Source organism: Vombatus ursinus, unplaced genomic scaffold (assembly GCF_900497805.2).
Source record: "Vombatus ursinus unplaced genomic scaffold, bare-nosed wombat genome assembly UNPS02003292.1, whole genome shotgun sequence".
In the NCBI taxonomy this organism is placed as follows: Eukaryota; Metazoa; Chordata; class Mammalia; order Diprotodontia; family Vombatidae; genus Vombatus; species Vombatus ursinus.
The window spans coordinates 5,136,985-5,157,287 of record NW_020943070.1 but is presented as its reverse complement, the minus strand read 5'-3'; the positions used below and the strand labels follow the sequence as shown (position 1 = coordinate 5,157,287).

The following is a 20,303-nucleotide window of genomic DNA, read 5'->3' as shown; positions in this document are numbered from 1 at the left end:
CTTTGGACAATGACCTTTTATGTAACTATGGACAAGTCACCTTCCCCCTTCTGAGCCTCAGTTTACTCCTTTGTAAAGGCAGTTAGCTTGGATGAACTCTAAGGTCACTTCCAGCTCTAACATTCTCTAAGATCACAGATTTTGAGCTGGAAGATGCCTGAAGGGTCATCTAGGCCAAACTTTTAATTTTACAGATGAGAAACCTGAGGTCGAGGGAGGTGAAGAAACTGGTCACATGGATAGTAAGTGGCCAAGTGAGGATTCGAACCCATGTTTTTGATTCCAAATCCAGAGCTCTTTCCACTTTACCTTAAGTTTAGATAATCTCTAAAGTTTCTTTCAGATTAACATCCTTCAAGTGAGGAGATGTGGCTTTGACACTTACAAGCTCTGTGACCTTGAGAAATCACTTCACCTTTTTGGGCCTCAGTTTACTCACCTGTAAAATGAGGATAACCCATTTATACTACCTCCTCTCCAGGGGTGTTGGGAGGGCCAAATAAGACAGTATACGTGAGGGATCTTGCAAAGCCTGAGTTGTTTTGTGAGTTGCATTTCCCAGACCACTCCCCACCATCCCCCCAAGAAACTTCCCCCTCCAAACCAAAAGCAAACTCTATATGAAGCAAGACAGTTTTGGCTCATCAGAGTATCAGGAGTCAGGTGGATTTGACCTTTATTGTTTCTACCAGCGTTTTACAGAGTAGTGATAGAGTTACAGGGCTGCAGGGAACAGTTGGAGTAAAAAATAGCATAAATAAAAAGGAGAGAAACCAAGGAGGTCGGCAGGAGGTGACTGGAGTCCGGTCATTCAGGGGCAGTCGAAGGGCCTGGGGTGGTCAGAGCTGTTTATGATTCAGCCACCAGAGCTGTGAATTCTGCAAGAAACAACAAGGACAGTGGGAGTGGGTGGAGGAGAGACAAAGGGAAATGAATCCGAGGGACGTTGGTGAAGGCAAGGGGCAGGGCAGCTGGGTGGGTCCTAGCCCCCTCATGCACGCTGTTGCTCACAAACCGAGAAGCAGACCTGGCCTGGAGGCCAGAGGGCTCATGGGCTCCTGTTTGCAAAAAAAAAAAAAAAAAGGTGGGGGAGGTGACCCTCAAACATCATTCCAAATCTCCAGGTCCAGCTCAGGAATTGCTAAAATGATATAGGGAAAGAGCACTGTGTTGGAGTCATCAGAGGAACTGAGTTCAGATACCACCTCTGCCACATTGTACCTGTGTGACCTTGGGCAAATAACTTAACTTCGTTGAGATTAAGTTTTGAGGGAGTTGAACTGAAAGGTGTTTGAAGTTCCTTTGGGCTCCAAGGTAACAATCCTCTGACAAATCTGGGCTCTGCTGAATACTACCTGTGTGATCTCGGGCTTCTCGGATTCTGGCCTCTTCCAGCTCTAGGTGGTGAGGTGGATAGAGTGCCAGATCTGGAGGCAGGAAGGCTCATCTTTCTGAGTTCAAATCTGCCCTCAGACACTTCCTAGTTGTGTGACCCTGGGCAAGTCACTTCACCCTGTTTGTCTCAGTTTCCTCATCTGTAAAATGAGCTGGAGAAGGAAAGGGCAAACATTCCAGTATCTTTGCTGAGAAAACCCCAAATGGGGTTTGACACAGCTGCACAATAAAAATGATACTTTAGCAAATTCTAGCTCTGCTGCTTATAGTCTATGTGACCGTGGGCAAATTGGTTCATCATTCCGGGTCTCTGTTTTCTCATCAACAAAATGAAAGAGTTGCACTAGATGGTCTATGGGGGCTCTTTCATTTCTAAAATCCTGTGCTCAACCTGATTGTAATCAAAAGCATTCTGGCACAGGACAGGAGACCTGGCTTTTAATCCCTCATTATTGTGTGACCTTGGGCAATCCGGTGATATCTTTGGCATCAGTTTCCCCATTTGCCAAATGAGGGGTTTGATCCTGGTGAGCCCTGAGCTCTCTTCTACCATCTACAGCTCCAAGGCCCCCTCCTCCAGGGAGCCATCCTTGACCATTCTGTACCTTGTGCCCTCTCTCTCCTCTGAGAGCACAGCAGTGATCGCCTGTCCTATTCACTTGGCACGTAGCAGACATCTGCTGCATCATGACGTCTCTGATGCTGTCGCCTTGCATGGCTTTTTAACTCTTAACTTGCTACTCAGTTTTTCTCGCGTTTACTTCATGACTCTGCAGTCAGATGGTAAATTCCTTGAGGGCAAAGACTAGGCCTTACATTGCTTTGCATTCTTTACAGGGCCTGGTACAGGCTGGGCACCTACTGGCATCCAGTTAATGCACTGATTAATGAAATCATGTTGCCAACTCCGTGTTCCCCGAGCTTCCCTTTTCTTCCTGATTGTCTAGTCCACTACACTGTATGGTCATTTCAAGCCTGAAGCTAAGAGATGAGGGCAAGAAGAATCAAAGGACCATAGATTGAAAGCTGGAGGGGACTTTTGGGTCCCTTCTCATTGAGTCCCCTCACTGAGTCTCCCTTCTCATTTTTTTCAGATGAGGAAATTGGGACCTAGAGAGGCAAGGTCACACAAACAGTAAAAGGCATAGGTAGGATTCAAACCCAGGTCCTATGTCTCCAGAGCCAACACCCTTTGTACGGCACTCCTCTAACTTTTGTCCCCCATCCTCTCCCAAGTCTGCTCTCTCTAAGATCACCAATAACTTCCCAATCACCAAATCCAATGGCCTTAAAAATACCCCTCATCCTTCGTAAGCCCTCCGCAGCATTTGACATTGGTGATTCCCTGCCCCCCCTTTCTGAATACTCCCCTCCTTTGGTTTCAGAGATGACACACTCGATAGTTCTCCTTTGAATTCTTCCTTCTGTGACCTTGAATGGCTCTGAGTCTTTTCCCCGACCCCTTAAGGTGAGTTTCTCTTTTTAGATCTCTTCCCTTTTATACTCTTCCCCCACAGCAATGTCACACACTCCCATTTGTGCATCCGTATGCATGTCAGGTCTAGCCATTGTAACCTCATTAGTCTGGGCAAGTTGAACTTGAATTCTCTTGGCCTATATTTCCTCATCTGTAAAATGAGGAGGTCGGACCAGATGGGTCCTGAGGATCTTTCCATATCTGTATCTATGATCACCTTTCTCTTTCTGGGCCTCAGTTTCCTTAACTGTAAAATGAAGAACTCAGATGAGATGGCCTGGGAGGGGACATCCCTTCCAGCTCTAGGTCTCTGACCCTCCCTATCAACTAGGATCCCATGACTCCTCTCTGAACCTCAGTTTTCCTTCTCTGAAGAATGAAGAGGTTGCGTTTGTCTTTGGAGTCCCTCTCAGGTCTAAACCCTACGATCTCCTACTTCTCCTCTCAATGCATTCCATCCTTGTGGCCAAACTGAAGTACTCACTGTCCTTCCTCTGTTCCTTTGTTCACGTTTGTCCCTTTATCTTCTCACCTCCCTGCCATCTGTTGAATTCCTTCTCATACCCAAATGGCACCTCCTGCAGGAAGCCTTTGTCATCTGCTGTCCCTTGACCCCATTAGCAATATCCATGCACCCCTCCCAGATCATTGCATTTGGAAGTTTAGGCTAACATTCCCTTTGATAATGTTGGAATGGATCCAAATGTCCTTTATGACACATGTATATGTAGTTTACATTACTGTCCATTCTGGGGCATCTAACCACATTTTTTCTCTAATAGAATATAACCTCTTTGAGGGCAGGCACAGTTTTACCTTATAAATTTTCCCAACACCTAGCTCAGTGCCTGGTACATAGCAGGAGCTTAATAAATGCTTATTGAGTGTGGTACCATAGAACTATCACTGATTCTCAAATCTGAGGACATGAGTTCAAATTTCAAATATCATCTTTTCCATCTGTAGGACTTCATCTGACCTCCTTGGGTCACAGTTTATTCATCTGAAAAATATTTGGTTTGTCTGGATAGCTTCAGACATCTCTGAAACAACATTTTATGGTTTTGTAAATCAAATTGGATTGAATTCTAGAATGCATTTGTATATTCTTTTGTGAGATAGTTCTTAGTGCGCAGATCAAATCCTTTCCCCTGAGGGCCAAGACCTCACATAACAGGCTGCATGAAGGATACCTACTTGCTGAATTTAAGTGAAGCCCTTACTATATGTAAGGCACTGTCTTCAACACTCTATACACACATATACACACATATCTATCTATCTATCTATCTGTCTATCTATCTATCTATCTATCTCTCTAGTACCTCTTGGATCAAATAAGCCTCCTTAGTTTGGCATTTAGACCTCTGCACAACCTGGCCTTGACCTACCTTTCTAGCCCAATTACCCATTATTCCCCTTCACACACTGTCCAATCCAGCCAAACTGTTCTTCCTGATATGTCTCATATGCAACACTCCATTCCTGTCTCATGGACGGCCCAGCCTGTTCTCCATTCAAAGAATGTTCTCCAGCCTCCCTTCTGCCTCTTAGAGCTCTTATTTCCCTTTGAGATTTAGCTCAGCTACCACATCCCACATGAGCACATTCACAGCTAGTGCCTTGTCCCTCCAAATTACTCCGTACTTATTTTTTACACAAAACAGCTAGAACCACGGTGGATAAAGTGCTGACTTGGGGTCAGAAAGCCTTCAATTCAAATCCTGTCTCAGATCCTTACTAACTGTGTGATCCTGGGCAAGTCACTTAACTCCATTTCCTCATCTGTAAAATGAGGGGGCTGGTCTCTGAGGTCCTTTCCAGCTGAGATCAGATGAGAAAATACTTAAGAAAGCTTTAGTGCAATGTACTTAGTGAATGCTCGTGCCCTTCCCTTTCCCTATAGAAGTACATGTTGTCTTCTCTGATAGATTGTAAGCTGCTTAAGGAATTGTTTTGTCTTGGGTCCCTAGAAACTAGCACAGTGCCTGGCCTGGAGTGGTGAGCCAGTCAATAAGCACTTATTAAGCACCTACTATGTGCCAGTAAGTGTGCTCAGCACTGACGATCCAATTCTCCTAATAATCACTTGTTGATTGGTTGATAGATTGAGAGTGATGGTACAATTGTTTGTCCTTCATTCTTGAAAGGACCATGGCATCAGGGAGGTGATGCCATGACATGCAAGTGAATTGGATTGAAGTGAGGGAGGGCTGTGCAAAGTCACCAGCCTCACTGTCTCCTCAGGAGTCATCTGAGTTCAGTGGCCAGATATAGATCAGTATGACTGGAGATGGCCCAGAATGCAGTGGGGGACCTTGGCCTCTTTAAGCTCAGGTCTTTAACAGGTCTCTTTTTGACTAAGGCAACACCCATTCAGTGATTAAGGTTAGGTAATAGACAGATACTCAATAGCGGATTCAGAAAACGTGGGCTTCAGGCCCAGTTTTGTGACCCTGATCAAATCGTTGGGAACCTTAGTTGACTTATCTGTCAAACAGGGGATGGATAGTCATACTTCTTGGAGCTGTATGAGGACTAAGCAAGCTAATCTGGATAAGTTTGTGAGAGTACTGAGTGCCATATGCATGCTGGTTACTGGTGGAAAAATTAAGGAATGGCCTTTGAATCAGATCTAGATTTGCCTTCAGAATTTGATGCTTATTAGCTGTGTAGCCTTATCTTCTGAGCCTCGATTTCTTTGTCTGCAAAATGAGGACAGTACTAGACCCACTTCTTACTTTCATGTATCCCTTTGAGGAAAACACTTTGGGAATCTTAATTAATGAGCCACTGTAATTAAGCCCAGAGAGTGGAAGTGACTCTGGGGGCCCGGAAAGTGGAAGTGATTTGCCCAAAGTCACAGCAGCTTAGGCTAATAACTCTTCCTGCCTGTCTCATAGGAGAGTCAGAGTGGTATAAATGGGAGCTTGTCTTTCTTCAGAAGGAGAAGACCTGGGTTGGATTCTTCTCTTGGATACCTGAGCAAGTCACTTAACCTTAACTGCATCTGAAAAATGGGGATAATAATAGCATCTATTTCCCAGGGACCTTGTAAGGATAAAATGAAGAAAAAAATGCCCTCAGGCAATACTCTAGGACTCAAAGTTACAGGTGAATTACCAGATTGCATCTCAGGAGGGAACTTCCTTACTGTGATTACCCTCCCTGGCTGAAATCACAGGTCTGAATCTCTCTACCTTACAGTTTGTGGGGATGGATGGATCATTGATCCACACTAGAGATCATATAGAACAATTCTTTCATTTTCTAGGTGAGAAAATGAGGCCTTCGGATACTCCCATATCTCATAGGTAACATGTGGCAAGATTTGGATTCTAACCAAAGTCCACTTGTTCCAGTTGGGAAAATGTTTATGAAAGCTGATAGAGATGTTAAAGACATTGTTTTGCATAAAATATTATAATGTCATTTGCTGGTGTAAGAACATATTGCTAATATTATAACGTAGAATGCCAGTATATTATGGTGGGGTTTTTTTGGGGGGGGGGGAATCCTGTGATTTCCTTGGTGGAGGAAACACCTTTGACTAATGCAGGTGAGCCCCTTTTTTGCAACTAGAAGTCTTGGAGGGTTGCCTAGGGGCACTGAGAAGTTAGGTGACTTGCCCGGGGTCACACAGCCAGACTTGAACCCGGGTCTTCCTGACTCTGAAACTGGTTTAATTCACCAACCTTGGCTGTCTCTCTCATGAACTGTATAGAGCAAGTATTATATACGGTGATTAGTCTATACTATTACAGGCTGTGGGCGAATCTTCCTTCTGGGAAATTGACTAAGCAATTAGCCATTCCCTAGAATAAACCCAAGAACCATTGTCTGCAGAAAGCCTGGAGACTTCTCCCCTACTGGAGCATCTTTCCCACACCCTATCCTCCTAATCAATAAAGGCCCTGAAGGGAGGAGGTGGGTGGTGGGGGGGGAGGAAGAGGAGGAAGAGGAGGAATAGGAGGAGAATCACAAGACTGTCCATCGATGTCCCTCAGGAAACTGAAATTAGCTTAATTTTATGTGTCCTCCTTCAAGTCTCTGTGCAGATCTGATAAATTTAGACGCTATTGACAAGCTGATTAGCTGAAAGTGTGGGCCTGGAACTTAAAAGAAGAGACTTTGAGTGAGAGGTTAGGAAGCTGCCCGTTCTCTTGTATTCAACTCTTTATCTGAGTCCCAGGATCCCCTGAGATCCTGGGATCTGAGCTAAGACTCAGAGTTGTCTAGTCCCACCTCCTGATCTCCACATCTTATAGATGTGGAGACTGAGGCCCTGGTGACTTGTCCAGTAAATGTCTCAGCTCCGATTAATGGGCAGAAGGGTTGTGCTACCTTCGGTTACCATTTCCTACAAAATGTTGGAACAGTTGTGTGATTAGAATATAATGCATTATGTTTGGCATTAGAAGATCCTGGTGTGAGTTACTTTCCCCCTGAGCCTCAGTTTCCTCATTGATAAGGAGGTTGCACAGGGCTGGAAGCCATTGATGAAATTAAAGCTGGAAGTTCCCCAAGAGATCACCTGGTCCAAACCTCTTTTTATACAGATAGACAAAGTGAGATTCAGGTAAAGTGCTTTATCCAAGGTCACACAGCTTGTAGCAAAAAGAACACTTGGTCTAAAATCAGAAGACCTGGGTTCAAATCCCACCTCAGACACTTTCAACCTTTGTGACTTGAGCAAAGGTACCCATACCTCAGTTTCCTCATCTGTAAAATAAGGGGCCTCTGAAGTCCTCACTCTGAATCTACATTCCTATGACATTCTGACTCCAAATCTGGTGATTTTCCCACAACACCCTGATGGAAGCATGGGTTGGAAGGGTTAGTTCTGCCATTTTGTGGTCTAACGGCTAGAAGCATTAGATTTGGAGTCAGGAGGACCTGGGTTCAAATGAGCTTCTTCTTCCCATCTGCCAGATGAGAGGGTTGGATGAGATTCCACTGAGGATCCTTCCAACTCAAAATTCATGATCCAATGTAATCCTTTTTCTGAGTTAAGGCCATTTCTTTGCGTTCAGTCATCCATGGCCATAATTAACAACTGTGCCAGCATCCTATTAAAAAAGCTTTTATGCATAGGATGGGTAGAATCAGGTCACCCCTTAGCCATTCACTGAATGATCCTGGGCGAGTCATTAAACTGCTCTGAGGCTCAATTTTCTCCTCTGTTAAATGAGGATCGTAATAGCCCCTACCTCCCAGGGTGGCAATGGGGATCAAATCAAGCACATGGGAAGCCCTTGTAAACCTTAAAGTGCTTTATAAATGCTAGTCATGATTTTTAGATTACTTCTATGTTACATGATTACCACTATAAGAAAAGTTCTTTGTAAACCATATAAAACCCCAGAAAGGGGAACACTTATTCCTCCTTAGAGGCAGTGTTGTGCAATGGTTAGAATGCTTGACCTGCACTGATGGGTGATCTGGATTCATCTCCAACCCCTACTATTTTCTAACTGTGTGACCCCTGGTTAGTTTCCTTCTCTGAGCTTCAATTTCCTCATCTGTAAAATGGGGCCAGGAATATTCATAGAACCCCTGCCTGGTTGTGAGGCTAAAAATGAGTGGGTGCGTGATGTTTAAATGTCAGTTAGCACCACCACAAACAAAGATTGTTGCAGAGAAGTGGAGAAGGAGAATGCGTCTACCCAGGACAGTGGCAAGGATCAAAATAATTACGACAGTAATGACAACCCGCCATCGCCAGCTCTGGCTTCCGATGGGACAAAACTCTGAGGTTCCCTGTGCCCTGAGACAAATGACTCCATTAGCTTAATTATTTGGAGGAGATGGGGGAAGCAATACAGAAAGAAAAAGTGTCTTCATTCCTCCTAACTTCAGTTAGACTAGTTACATAATGACATCTCCTGCTCCCTGGGCTACATCTTATCTGGTGCAGAGACAAGATGTCTTGCATGCAAGTCCACCTGGGAATATGAATGAGCCACCAGCTCTGCACTTATACCATTACTAACTCTCTAATTTAGGCTCTGCCTCAGTGGAAGGCATGAAGGAGTCAGGGGATCTGAGTTCTGGCCTCACTTCTGGTTTGGCTGGGTGACCTTGGAGAAATCCTTTGACTTTGCTGTGTCTCTATGTGCTTATCTGCCAAATGGGTATAAGAATTCCAGCCCCTGACCACCTCACTGGGCCATGAAAGAAGAGGCAGGAGAAGCACCTTGAAAAGAAGGCTCAATCTAGAGTTCAAGGACAAGGAACTGAATGCTGTCTTGGCTAGTCAGTACCTGTGTGACCTTTGACAAACTGCCAGGTCTCCTTGGGCCTCCATGTCTTAATCTATAGTCAAAGGACTAGACTAGATCAAAGTTCTTAACCTGGGGTCCATGAACCCTCAAGGAGTCTGTGGATAGATTTCAGGGGATCCAGGAACTTGGAAGGGAAAAATAACAGCTTTACTTTGACTGACCTCTAACTGAAATGGAATATTTCTTTCAATTATTTAAAAGCATCTGAAAAGAGGTCCATAGGCTTCATCAGACTGACTTGCAAAGGGCACAAATATCCTGTGTGAATCTTCTCTCTCTCTGTCTTTCTCTCTGTCTCTGTCTCTGTCTCTGTCTCTCTCGCTTTTAGATTTTATAACATACACACAGCCAAGGCATTATCATTCTTGCTATTTATCATACAGCCCAAAGCTACTACCCACAGCTACATGGATTTCCTTCCTCACTCCTCTCTCAGAATCTCAGTGTTAGAAGGAGCCTTAGAGATCCCCTCAGCCAACTCTCATTGAGCTGTGCTTATAACTGTCTTATGTACTTATTGTGGCAGTGAGATAGCAGAGTGGATAGAGCACTGGGCCTGGAGTCAGGAATACCTCAGTTCCAACTGAGCCTCAGACGCTTACTAGCTGTATGACCCTCAGCAAGTCACTTGACCTCCATTTGCTTTAGTTTCCCTAATAGTAAAATGGGGACATTAAAAGTACCAGCCTCCCAGGATTGCTGTTAAGATCAAATGAGATCATTGTAAAATGCTTAGCACAGTTCCTGACATGCACCAGGTGCTGAATACTTGCTAGGTGTTGTTATTATCATGGAAATGAATACCTTGTGTAGACTGTCATAGTTGGGAAGCCCCCTCATTTTATAGATCTGAGAGATTGGGAAACTGAGGCCTAGAGACAGTCATAGGGTAATAGGTTCTATCTCAGTAGGGATCTTAAAGCAGAAGCTAGATGACCCCTTGTTAGAGGAGAGAGAGAGAGAGAGAGAGAGAGAGAGAGAGAGAGAGAGAGAGAGAAAGAGAAAGAACCTTCTTGCTCAGATACATATAGGACTGGAGGCCTTCTGAGGTCTGGTTCAGCTATGAGATTCTGGGCATAGGACCCTTATGTGAAACATATGTAAGGTGCTGCCCAGCAGAAGAAGGTGCTGTGGGTCTGAAACCTTTGGAAGCCACTAGTTTTAGGGGTTAAAATACTGGGCTGGGTACTGTGATGCCAGCCTTAGAACATAAAATGTTAGAGATGGAAGGGACCTGAGAACACACAATGTTGGAGCTTAGAAAATGGGATGTCAGAACTGGGAGGAGAGAGACCTTAGAACGTAGGATTTCTGAGCTTGAAGGGACCTTGGGCTAGATCTGTCAGAGCTGGAGAGATCCTAAAACAGAGAATGTCAGAGCATGGGGGACCTTAAAACACAGAATATGTTCAAAGAGTTGGAAGGGACCTTAGAACCAAGAATGTTAGAGCTGGGGGGGGAGGGGAGGAAGGACCTTAGAACATTGAATATTTACAGCATAGAATGTTAAGAGCTAGAAAGTGCTTTAGAGATATCTAGTCCAATCTCCTGGCTTTAGGGATGAGAAAACTCAGGCCCAGAGATGGGAACACTTGTCCAAGGTCACAAGGGTAGTTAGCAATCAAATTACAATTTGCATCTGGCTCTCTTACCTCCAATTCCAGCCTTCCTTTTTTTCTACAGACCTATCCTTCTCCCCACCCAAACAGTGGGCCAATTTCTTCCATCTCAGTTTCTTCTTCCCCTAAACAGGGCTCAGAATACCTATATGTCCAGTCTTGACCTGCCTCCCAGAACAGGGTGTGGGAATTCACTGCTAAGGCATGTCTGCAAATGACTGTCATTGACCGATGAATAGAGATAAGCCCTTAATTTATAGGGGTTATTTGTAGGAGTTGGGGTTTCAGAGAACTGAAGAGCAACATGGACACTGTCTGTGGGCCAATGTGGCCAGCCCCCTCCTCCTGTTGGAGAAACTGGGTCATGGACTGGGAAAAGGAGGGGGTACCACCTGTCCAAGGTCAGGAGCCTAGCTAGCGAGGGGTGGAGTGGGGAATGCTAATTAGTTTGCTTCTTACCTAGCTGTATACCTGCTAGATCACTTATATAATTATTGAAAGTCAGAGCCGAATGGGGCTTTAGAGACCATTTAAATCCAAAACCCTGAAGTTATAGATGAGGAGGCTGAAGAGGTCTGGCTGCTTCCTTTCCCTTCACCTCGGGGACCCAGAGCCACTTAGTAGGAGAAGATGGTTTTGGACTTAAGCCTCCTGACTCCCAATTCACTGCTATCTCCACCTTCCATCCGGCTGCTTCCTAAAAGAAGGATATTTCTCAAGGACACTGACACACATATAAAAAAAAAAAAGATGAACCCTTGTTCGTCTCAAGGAAACCTGAAGTATCATAGCTGTAGAAGTAGGAGGAAGATCAGAGGTCATCTTATCTACCCTCCTTGTTTTACGGATGAGGAAACTGAGGTTCAAAGAGGGTAAGTAATTTAGGAATATTGGGCCATAAATTTAGAGCTAGAAGGGTCTTAGAAGCTGATGAATACAACTCATCGTTTTACAGATGAGGAAACTGAGTCACAGAGTGGTTAACTGGCTTGCCCAAGGTCATATAACTTGTCTCAGGGCACATAATAAGTAGCAAGTGGTGGAGTCAGGATTTGAACTCAGGGTTGCTGATTCCAAGTTCAGCATTCTCCTTCTGCTCTCCTGATCTGAAGCATGTTCTTGGGCTCCCAGGCTCTTCTAGGGAGCCTGAGACCTCTAGGAAATCAAAGTGAAGTTGGAGTTAGGCTCACAGAACCATCATTTCAGAGCTGTGAGGCTCATCAGAGGTCATTTAGATCCTCTCCCTCATTTTACAGAGGAGGAAACTGAGGCCCAGAGAGAGAGGATGACTTGCCCAAGGTCCCCTTGTGGAGCTACAAATGTTTCCAATCTCCTGAACTGCTCTCAGAAGTTTGGAAGTTGAGGAAGGATGGCTTAAGGGAAGCAGCAGGGTATGGTTGAACTAGGAGTCAAAAGAGCAGGATTCTAATCCTTATACTATCACTTTTTATCTTTGTAACTTTGGGCAGGACTACTTCCTTTCATCTGGGCCTCAGTTTCCCCCTTTAAAAAGAGAGGTTTGGACCAGATGATCTCTGAGGCCCCTCCCAGCTCTACCATTCTGTGCTTCTCTGATAGGGATATCTGATTCATTCTCCTGAGCAGCTGCAGAAGGCAGAATTTCACCCTGGTCACCAAATGATTAATGAGTCTTTAGTATCAAAAGCATAGGATAGAGACAGAGGGAGGGACGGGGGCCTGTGGATCGAGCACTTGCTCTGTGTTCTCTCAGGCAACACACAGAAGGCACTCATGCCCAGTCAACCATTCCAGCCTTTCTGAGCACCTCGGAGCAGCCCAAATGGACTGCCGATGAGAGAGGGGGCAAGTGTGACATGGGCAGAGCTTGGGAGGAACTAGGAAACTGGGGCTAGCTCTGTTTTTGTGGCAGCCTAGACCAGTGGGGAAGGAGCATGGTCAGCCAAATAATAAAAAAGTGGGCACCAAATCTGAAGCTTTTCTTTGGGGCTAGTTCCCCTACTTGGCATGGTAGATTTCACACTGAAAGGGACCTTAGATGTCATCAAGTTCAGAGTCCTTATTTGACAGATGAGGAAACTGAGGCACACAGAAGTTAAGCCACTTACCCAGAATCACACAGCTACTCAATCTTTCTGCTTCTTTACTTTAACTCTGATACTGGTGGGAAAGAGGGTAAAAATATTCCTGGAGTCTGGAGTGGAGAGGTACTATTATTGGCTACTCCAAAACCAAGCCTGGATGCTAAAGCCAGGATAGGCTTTCTTTCCCATTTCTCAGCAAAGCAATTCTCACAGAAACAGTCAGGATAAAGAGACTGAAAAAAAGACAATGAAGGGATGCTGAATAGTGTAAGGGGTAAAGCAGTGAATTGGGAGTTGGGAGATGTGGTTCAAGAGCTCCTGAATTCATCTGTGCTGTGATTCTTAGGAGCCATGTGGCCATTGGAAGTCACTTAACTAGTCTTAGCCTCCATTTATTAGTCTACAAACTGTGGATAATAATTCATGACTTACCCCGTAGAACTGTTTTGTAGGGACTACAGAAGACATATAGTCCAATCTTTAATATTGCAGATGGGGAAACTGAGGCCAGAGAGGGAACGTAACTTGCCCAAGGTCACAGAGCATAGTCACAGAGTTGGACCAGGTCTCAGTTCTAGGCTATCCAACTCAGCCCAATGCCTTTTTTCCCTGTGGCAGCCCCCTGCTTCTTTGGGGAAGGGCACGGGGTAGTCTCTGCTTTCTCTGATCTCTGGCCACCAAGCAAATCTGTCCTTTGGGCTTGGAATTCTGCTTCAGGGACCTCCACTCCTTCCCCAGAGGGCTCCAGACACTCAAGGAGCCCCAGGGTGTGCTCGGTGCTCAGCCCCACCATCACTACTCACCATCAGCCCCAATTTTGCCATCACCGTCCTTATCCCCCGCAGCCAGGAGGGTCTTGGTTTCTTTGTCTGACAGATCTCGGCCATCAGGTACAAAGCCCTTCAGGATGAATCTAAGTAAGGAGAAGACAGAGAAGAGGAAGGGTCAGACTGAAGTTGTCTGGGCTCTAAGTACGCATGCCAGACTGACTGAAGGGCGTCGTGGAAGGAACTCAGGATTTGGAGGCAGAGCACCCTGACTTTATTCCTACTTCTGCAGTTAATTCCTGGGGGAAGTCATTTCCTTTCTCTAATCCTCCATTTCCTCCTCCTCTAAATGATAGCTTTAGTAGTGTCCAAGGTTCCCTGTCATCTCTAGGATAAAATCCGAATCCCTCTGTTTGGCGCCCACAACCCTGCGTGGTCTGGCTCCAGCCTCTCTTTCTAGGCTAATTGCACATTGTTCCCCTCCTACTCTTTGCTCCAACCAAACTGATATTCCCAAATCCCACCTTGGTGCCTTTGCACAGACTGTTCCCCACATTGAAAACACCTTCCCTTCTTGCTTCTTCCTCTTGGAATCTCTGGCTCACTTTAAAGTTCCACTATTAGCTTCCCCAAGAAGCTGAAACCCCCAGTAACAACTGGGATGATGTAGATGTGTTTTTCCTCTGGTAGAATGTAAACTCCTTGTCAGCGGGGTCTATCTACCTTTGCACCCCTCATCACCTTTCACAGTGCCTGGCACATGATAGTTGCTTAATCAATGCAACCATTTATATTGAAATGCATTTATCAAAAAATATTTTTAAAAGAACTCTCAAGTTCACAGAGCCAAGGTTAAGATACCTTGTTCTCGAGCCTGTGTGTGAGTGAGGAGATCTGGGTTCAGTTTCCAGCAGTGTGCCTTCTTAGCTGGGTGACCTTGCACAGGGCGTTTGACCGCTATGAGCCTCTGTTACGTATGCCATTAGTAAAATGAGGGCTCTGAGTCTTCACCTAGCTCTGATTGATGGAGGGGTCAGAATTGGGCCAAAGGGTCATAGATGTAGAGCCTGAAGGGACCTTAGTTGACTCCCGCCATTTTATTGGGAAGAAACCGAGGCAAGGAGAAAAATAGGTGACATACCCAAGGTCATCCAGCTAGCGAGTGGCAAGCAGCTTGGTGAGGGGTGGCGGGTGGGCGTGGGTGCTACTGACACAGTGAAACTGACTTGGAACTCAAGGGAGACTGTCCTGACTCTCAGATCACTTGAGGAAGAGCTGGGCTCTCAGAGGTGTTTAATTATTGAACAACATCATTCCATTAGAAATATTAAATGCCTCCAACTTAACCCAGTTAGTCCTGCCCTCTTCCAATGACCTTAGCCTTCCCTGAAATGGGAGGGAGAGGAAGCCCTTGTCTTCCAGCCCATTAGGTCTGGCTCCCTCGGTAGCTGCGGACTGATTGCTGCCAGAAAAGTGTGCAGATGGAGGTGGCCAGGCCCATCTTTTTGACGGGTGCCCCTGGCCAGGAAGCAGCCCCCCCCCCAACCTCCTACGTCCCCTTAAAAGCCTCCCAGCCCTGGGGGTGGGGGAGGGGCAGGCCGGCTCACTTGAGCTCATCCTCCTCGATGAAGCCGCTCTTGTCCTTATCCAGGATGTGGAACACCTTCTCCACATCCTGCTTGCTCTTCTTCTTCAAACCCACCATCTCGAAGAACTTCTTGTGGTTGAAGGACTCAGCAGCTGCAGGGAGCAGGGCAGTTAATCAGGACGGGAGGCAGGAGACATACGGTGTTCTGCAGCAGGGAGCGTCTCCGAGCCCAGGCAACGGGGACTGCTCTCGGAAGGGTGCCCTACATGGATGGGGAGGTGGGGGGAGGGGAATCTTAACTAAAAGGGGACCTGGACACTTTTTGCCTCCAGAATCTCAGTTCAATAAAGTATTGGGAGGGGGGTGGAGTGGCTGAAGGCGAGATCATAGGACCGTAGATTGAGAATTGTAAAGAATCTTAGAGGTCATCTGGACCAGTCCCCCTCATCTTCAGCCCAGGAGAAATGAAATGACTTCTCTAAGTTCAGGTTACATAGCTAGTAAGTGGCAGGGGAAGGATTTGAACCCAGATCCTCTGATTCTGAATCCAGGGCTCTTATGGGGGTGGGGTGGAAGGAGCTAAGGCTTCTTAGTTTGCTTCCTGTGGCAGAGTGAAGAAAATAGGAACAGAGAGGGTAAGCAGCTCTCTCAAGGTCAAACAGTAAGACTAGGAGATGATGCTGAGAAGGGAGAGCTAGGGGCTCTTAGCACCCCATCCTGGGCTAAGCTGGCTATCCTAGGCTCTCACAAGGTATCTTAGGAGGTACCAGAGAAATCAGGGTAGCCACAATTATGTGATCTTGGAGTTAGACAGGAGAAGGCTAGAGGGCAGTTCCCCCAGGACATCAAGACAAAGATGCCCACCATCTGGACCTGGTTCCCACCCTTGGAATGGCTGGGAGAGGATGCATGGGGGTGGGCATAGAGCTGGACTGGCTGACTTAGAGATAGGGTTTGGGGGTCCTGGGAGAAAGTTGTAGGTGGGTTCGGAACTGAATGAGGGGCAAGGTTCAAGGATGCTGGTCAGAGCTTCCTAAACTGGGAGAACTTGGGAAGAGAAAAAGGGGGACAGGCATGGAGAGCCCTCAACCCATTTTCCATTCTCTTTTTGGGCCCAAAGTTGGCTGCTGAGAGAATAGCCCTGAACAGTCCATGTATTAGCTGAGCTCAAAGCTCCAATGGGTTTGGGAAGGTCATCTCCCTGGTGTCCAGTCTTGGACAGCTCAGAAGAGAGGTGATGCTGGGGGTGGTGGTGCAAGAGATGAAGCCCGAAATACGCTCTGTGCATTTGGGAGACTAGGGTACCTTAGCTCAGGAAAGGGGAGGTGAGATGAAGGAAGGGGGTGCATAGTGAAAAAATGGAGGGAATTGGAGTTTCTTAGTTGCCAGAAAGGAGAAGGGGTTCTTTGAACTGAGAGGTGAGATGAGGGAAGGGGGTGCATTGTTAAAAAATGGAGGGAATTGAATCTTGAGTTGCCAGAAGGGAGAAGGGGCTCGGATCCCTGGCTGGACACTGTCTCCTCCATGTCACTTGGGTAGAGATGAGAATTCACAGCATCCACTTAGCTCCTGCATCTGGGCTTAATGCCTCCTGGGATGGGGCCAGTGTTTGGCTTTGGTCCCAGCACCCCCTTTTTCTACCCTTTTCAGGTCCCCACTCTTACCCCTGGAGCAGGGTCGCCCTGGACTCCTGGCCAAGCTAGCCCGGGCACTCACTAGGGCATGGCTACCGGCATGAACACGCACCCCGGCTCAGTTCCTTCCGAGTGCGGGGAAGTTTCTGAGGACGAGAAGCTCGTGGCAGACAGGACCCATGGAGCTGGCCAGCGCGCTCCCGGAGACGCCTGGGTCCTCCTTGTCCCGAGCACTACTGCGTCCTCCGGTCCCCTTACCAAACTCCCTGCTGGATGCAGCCCAGGTCCCTTCAGTCTCCGGGCTGCGTGGGCGAGGATGCTCGGGATGCTGGGGCAGAGGGCTGCTGAGGGGAGGAGATGGGGCATGGGGGAAAGGCGACAGAGTGGAAGAGGATGGGATGGGGAGGGGTGGGGAAGAAGCGGCTCACCTGCAAAGGCTGCCACCGCCTTCTTAACGTCCTCTGCGCCGAGCAAGTCTGTGATCGACATGCTGCCGGTGTGGATCGGAGCGGGCTAGGCGAGCAAGTACGAAAAGATTAAAAAGTGCCTCCCTCAGCGTCCTGCTCATATGACCAGCGCTGCAATGCTGCGCCGAGGCCGCGCGCCGGGGAGGGCGAGGGCGGGAGGCTGGCACTGGGCCAGGCTCGCTCCAAGGCCCAGCCCCGGGGCGTCGAGGAAAGGGTGGTGGTGGGGGGGACCCTGGTCCCCCCGAGGCCTCCCTGAGGGGCCGGGAGGAGCCCGGGCGGGCACACCAGACACGGCTCGGTCAAGGGCACGGAGGTGGTGCTGCCCTGGACCGTCCGGAGCAGACCACCCTGCTTCCCCGCCCGGCCCGGCCCCGAGGGCGCCTTGTCCCTGGGCTCAGTGGGCAGAGAGGGCGCCAAGACTGCAGCAAGTCCCCCTTCCCAGTCCGCATCAGCCCCCCTCCACTCAACTCTCTTCCTTCCACTCCCTCTCTTCCTGGCTAGGCTAAGACAGGAGCCCGAGCTGGATTCTGGAAAGGAGACCACCCTGCCAGCGCCGTGGGCAGCTCCGCGCCCCTTGCCCGGCCTGACTTTGTTCTGCCGGCCTTGGGCCGCTTCAAGAATCCGTTTGGCCCCTGCAGCTACCAGTCTCAAGACTCCCAAGCCTCAAAATTAAACTTGCTGCCCCTTCTGAGGTTCGGACACCACTCTCCGCCCCACCGTCCCCCTTTTCCGGCTCTTTGGTGCCTTTGTAGTTTGACTTTGCATCTTTAACATTCATTAGAGGGCAAATTTGGAGGCTTTTCTTTTTTCTTTTTAACCTGAAGATGCTCTCTTTTCTTTACCCTTCCTGTTCCGAGATCCACACTCAGGTAGTCAGGGGCAGTAGATTGCTTCCAACCCCCCCCCCCCCAACTCCTTTCCCCTGAGTCTGGGAGTGTAGTTCACCAAAGGGATCTGTTTCCGAAGTCCCTGCTGACCTCAGTAAGGGCATAGCATGCTGCATTTGGAGTCTGGGGACCTCAGTTTGAAATCTGCCTCTTCTAAAGGTTGCTGTGTGACCTTGGACAAGTCACTCACCTTTTCTCAGTTTCCTCACGTCTGCAAAGTGAATTGGTTAACTAGATGACCTCCGAAGTCCCTTTCAACACTAGATTTCTGCTCCTAATCACTTCTTGGGGATCCAGAAGGTTTCCCTTCCTTTATCTGCCTACAGCAAGTATGTCGGTGGGGGGGGGGGAAGTAGCTCAAAACGGAAGAGAATTAGGAAGTCATCCAGGACGAATCTCTCTTTACAGATAAGGAAATGGAGGCTCCGAGAGATCGTAGCATGGTAGGATTTAGCCCTGAAGGAAACTTAGAGCTGATCCAGTGTAGTTCCAGCCTTTTACCAAAGAGAAAACTGAAGTTCAGGGACCTCGTAAGATTTAGAGGTACAAGGGAAGGGAAATCGCTGGTCCCGAGTCTATGGGGCTGCAATTTGTCCCCAAGTCTTTCGCCCGGGCTGTGCCCCCTCTCCTTCTCCATCCTGTGGGCAGGCAGGGTCCTTCACCCAGGCTGGTGGCAAGCAGGACAAGGACGCTTATGTGGGGGGATTTGGGGCAGGGCTTCTCTGCAGATTGAAGCATTTTGGAGAACACAACGCCCTCCAGAAAAGAGCTCTTTTCCAGCTGGTGGAGGGCACTGTCCCTGGCTCATGAAACTCTATTTCTCCACTTGTTTATGGAATGACATGAGATCCAAAGAGAGATGGTCTTCAGCCCTTATCCATTTCTCCTCAGGGTGTTGGGAACTGGGTTCCCTTCATCCCCCAACCTAAGGAAAAGACTTGGGTCCTAGTCTTGACTCTGCTGCCAGTACCCTTTGTGACCCACATTAGTCAAGTCATTGTCCTTTTCTGGGCCATTTGTCAGGCTCATTCCAGCTCCCCCCACCCCAGTTCTCCTGACTTCTAGGCCTTTCTCATGAGTGCTGAACCTCTGGGCAAGATCAGAGATCCCAAAGGGACAATGACACCTTCCAGCATATTTTGAGGAGGCACCATACTCTACTGGAGAGGTTACTAGGCTTGGAGTCAGAGAAAACTAGGTTCAAATCCCACTGCAGATACTTATTAGCTATGTGACCCTGATTGAGCAAGTCACCTGCCCTCTTTGGGTCCCAGTTTCTTCACCTGTGAAATGAGGGGGGTGGCTTTGATGGCCTCTGACATCCCTTCCATCTCCATCTCCATGATTCTATCATCCTTTTTCCCAAGTCGTCCTTGGGTGATGAAGGGTAGTGGTGGAAAAGGGCCAAGGAAGCCCAAGAGCTGGTAGGAGGGGAAGGGATGGGTTGGTTGACTCTTTTTGTGCTTTTCCCTCTTGTTGGCCCTGCCCCTCCCCTCTGTCCATGCTGGGCCACTGGACAGCCAGCTGCCCTGAACTGGGAACCTTAGCAAGCTTGCCTGTCAGGCATGCTTTAGGTGAGTCAGCCCCTTTGGACCCTACCAGCCCAGCCAGCTGGCATGGATGGGGCACAGGCTAAAGCTTTTGACCTGATATCCCCTGGCATTCTGCCTTTCCCCCAAATTCTGCAGCTGTAGCTGCTACCAACACCACCTCCAGTCCCCTCTTCCAACCTCCTTCTCTGAAACTATAGAGAATCTGAGCCAAGAGGGAGGGGTGGGAAAGGGTCACCTACCTCACCCCATCCTCACATCTACTTAACCCACTCCTCACCCACACAGGCCTACCTCTATCACTGCTTAGAATCAAAGGATGTCACAGCTGGAAAAGAGGACCTCAAAGGCCATCTACTTCACAGAAAAGAAAACTGAGATCCAAGAGATGAAGTGCCTTGTGCAAGCCCTCCCAACATGGCTGTAAACCTCTGCTCCCCCCGCCCCCCATCTTCAGACTCCCAGACTATCTCCTGTTCCACAACACCATGAAATTTATTTAGAACTCAAGAGTCAGTCCTGGGGAGTTTGTGAGGGGCCTAGGGGGAGGGGTGAGAAGAGAAAGCTGGGAG

General features: G+C 47.8%; 1 protein-coding gene across 2 annotated transcripts; it reads right to left on the bottom strand.

The window, feature by feature from the left end:
- Positions 1-680: 680 nt before the first annotated feature.
- Positions 681-18,423, bottom strand: PVALB (parvalbumin). 2 transcript variants are annotated; one of them, XM_027874428.1, is made up of 5 exons: positions 18,372-18,423; positions 17,256-17,340; positions 15,213-15,345; positions 13,642-13,751; positions 681-878 (listed from the first exon to the last, which is right to left on the bottom strand). In XM_027874428.1, the coding sequence occupies exons 2-5, from the start codon at positions 17,314-17,316 to the stop codon at positions 850-852; spliced, it is 333 nt and encodes a 110-aa protein (XP_027730229.1). In that variant the 5' UTR covers positions 17,317-17,340; positions 18,372-18,423; the 3' UTR covers positions 681-849. The 2 variants fall into 2 exon arrangements, with proteins under 2 accessions (XP_027730229.1, XP_027730224.1); XM_027874423.1 differs by lacking the exon at positions 18,372-18,423 and having other exon boundaries at positions 17,256-17,377.
- Positions 18,424-20,303: the final 1,880 nt, after the last annotated feature.

What these genes read in the sequence shown, in the direction of transcription:
- PVALB (XM_027874428.1), bottom strand. Translation starts at nt 17,316, where the DNA reads ATGTCGATCACAGACTTGCTCGGCGCAGAGGACGTTAAGAAGGCGGTG. An exon ending in GGCGGTGGCAGCCTTTGCAG is followed by an intron (nt 15,346 to 17,255) that starts GTGAGCCGCTTC and finishes TGCTCCCTGCAG; the next exon opens with CTGCTGAGTCCTTCAACCAC. An exon ending in TGGCAAAATTGGGGCTGATG is followed by an intron (nt 879 to 13,641) that starts GTGAGTAGTGAT and finishes TGTTTCTTGCAG; the next exon opens with AATTCACAGCTCTGGTGGCT.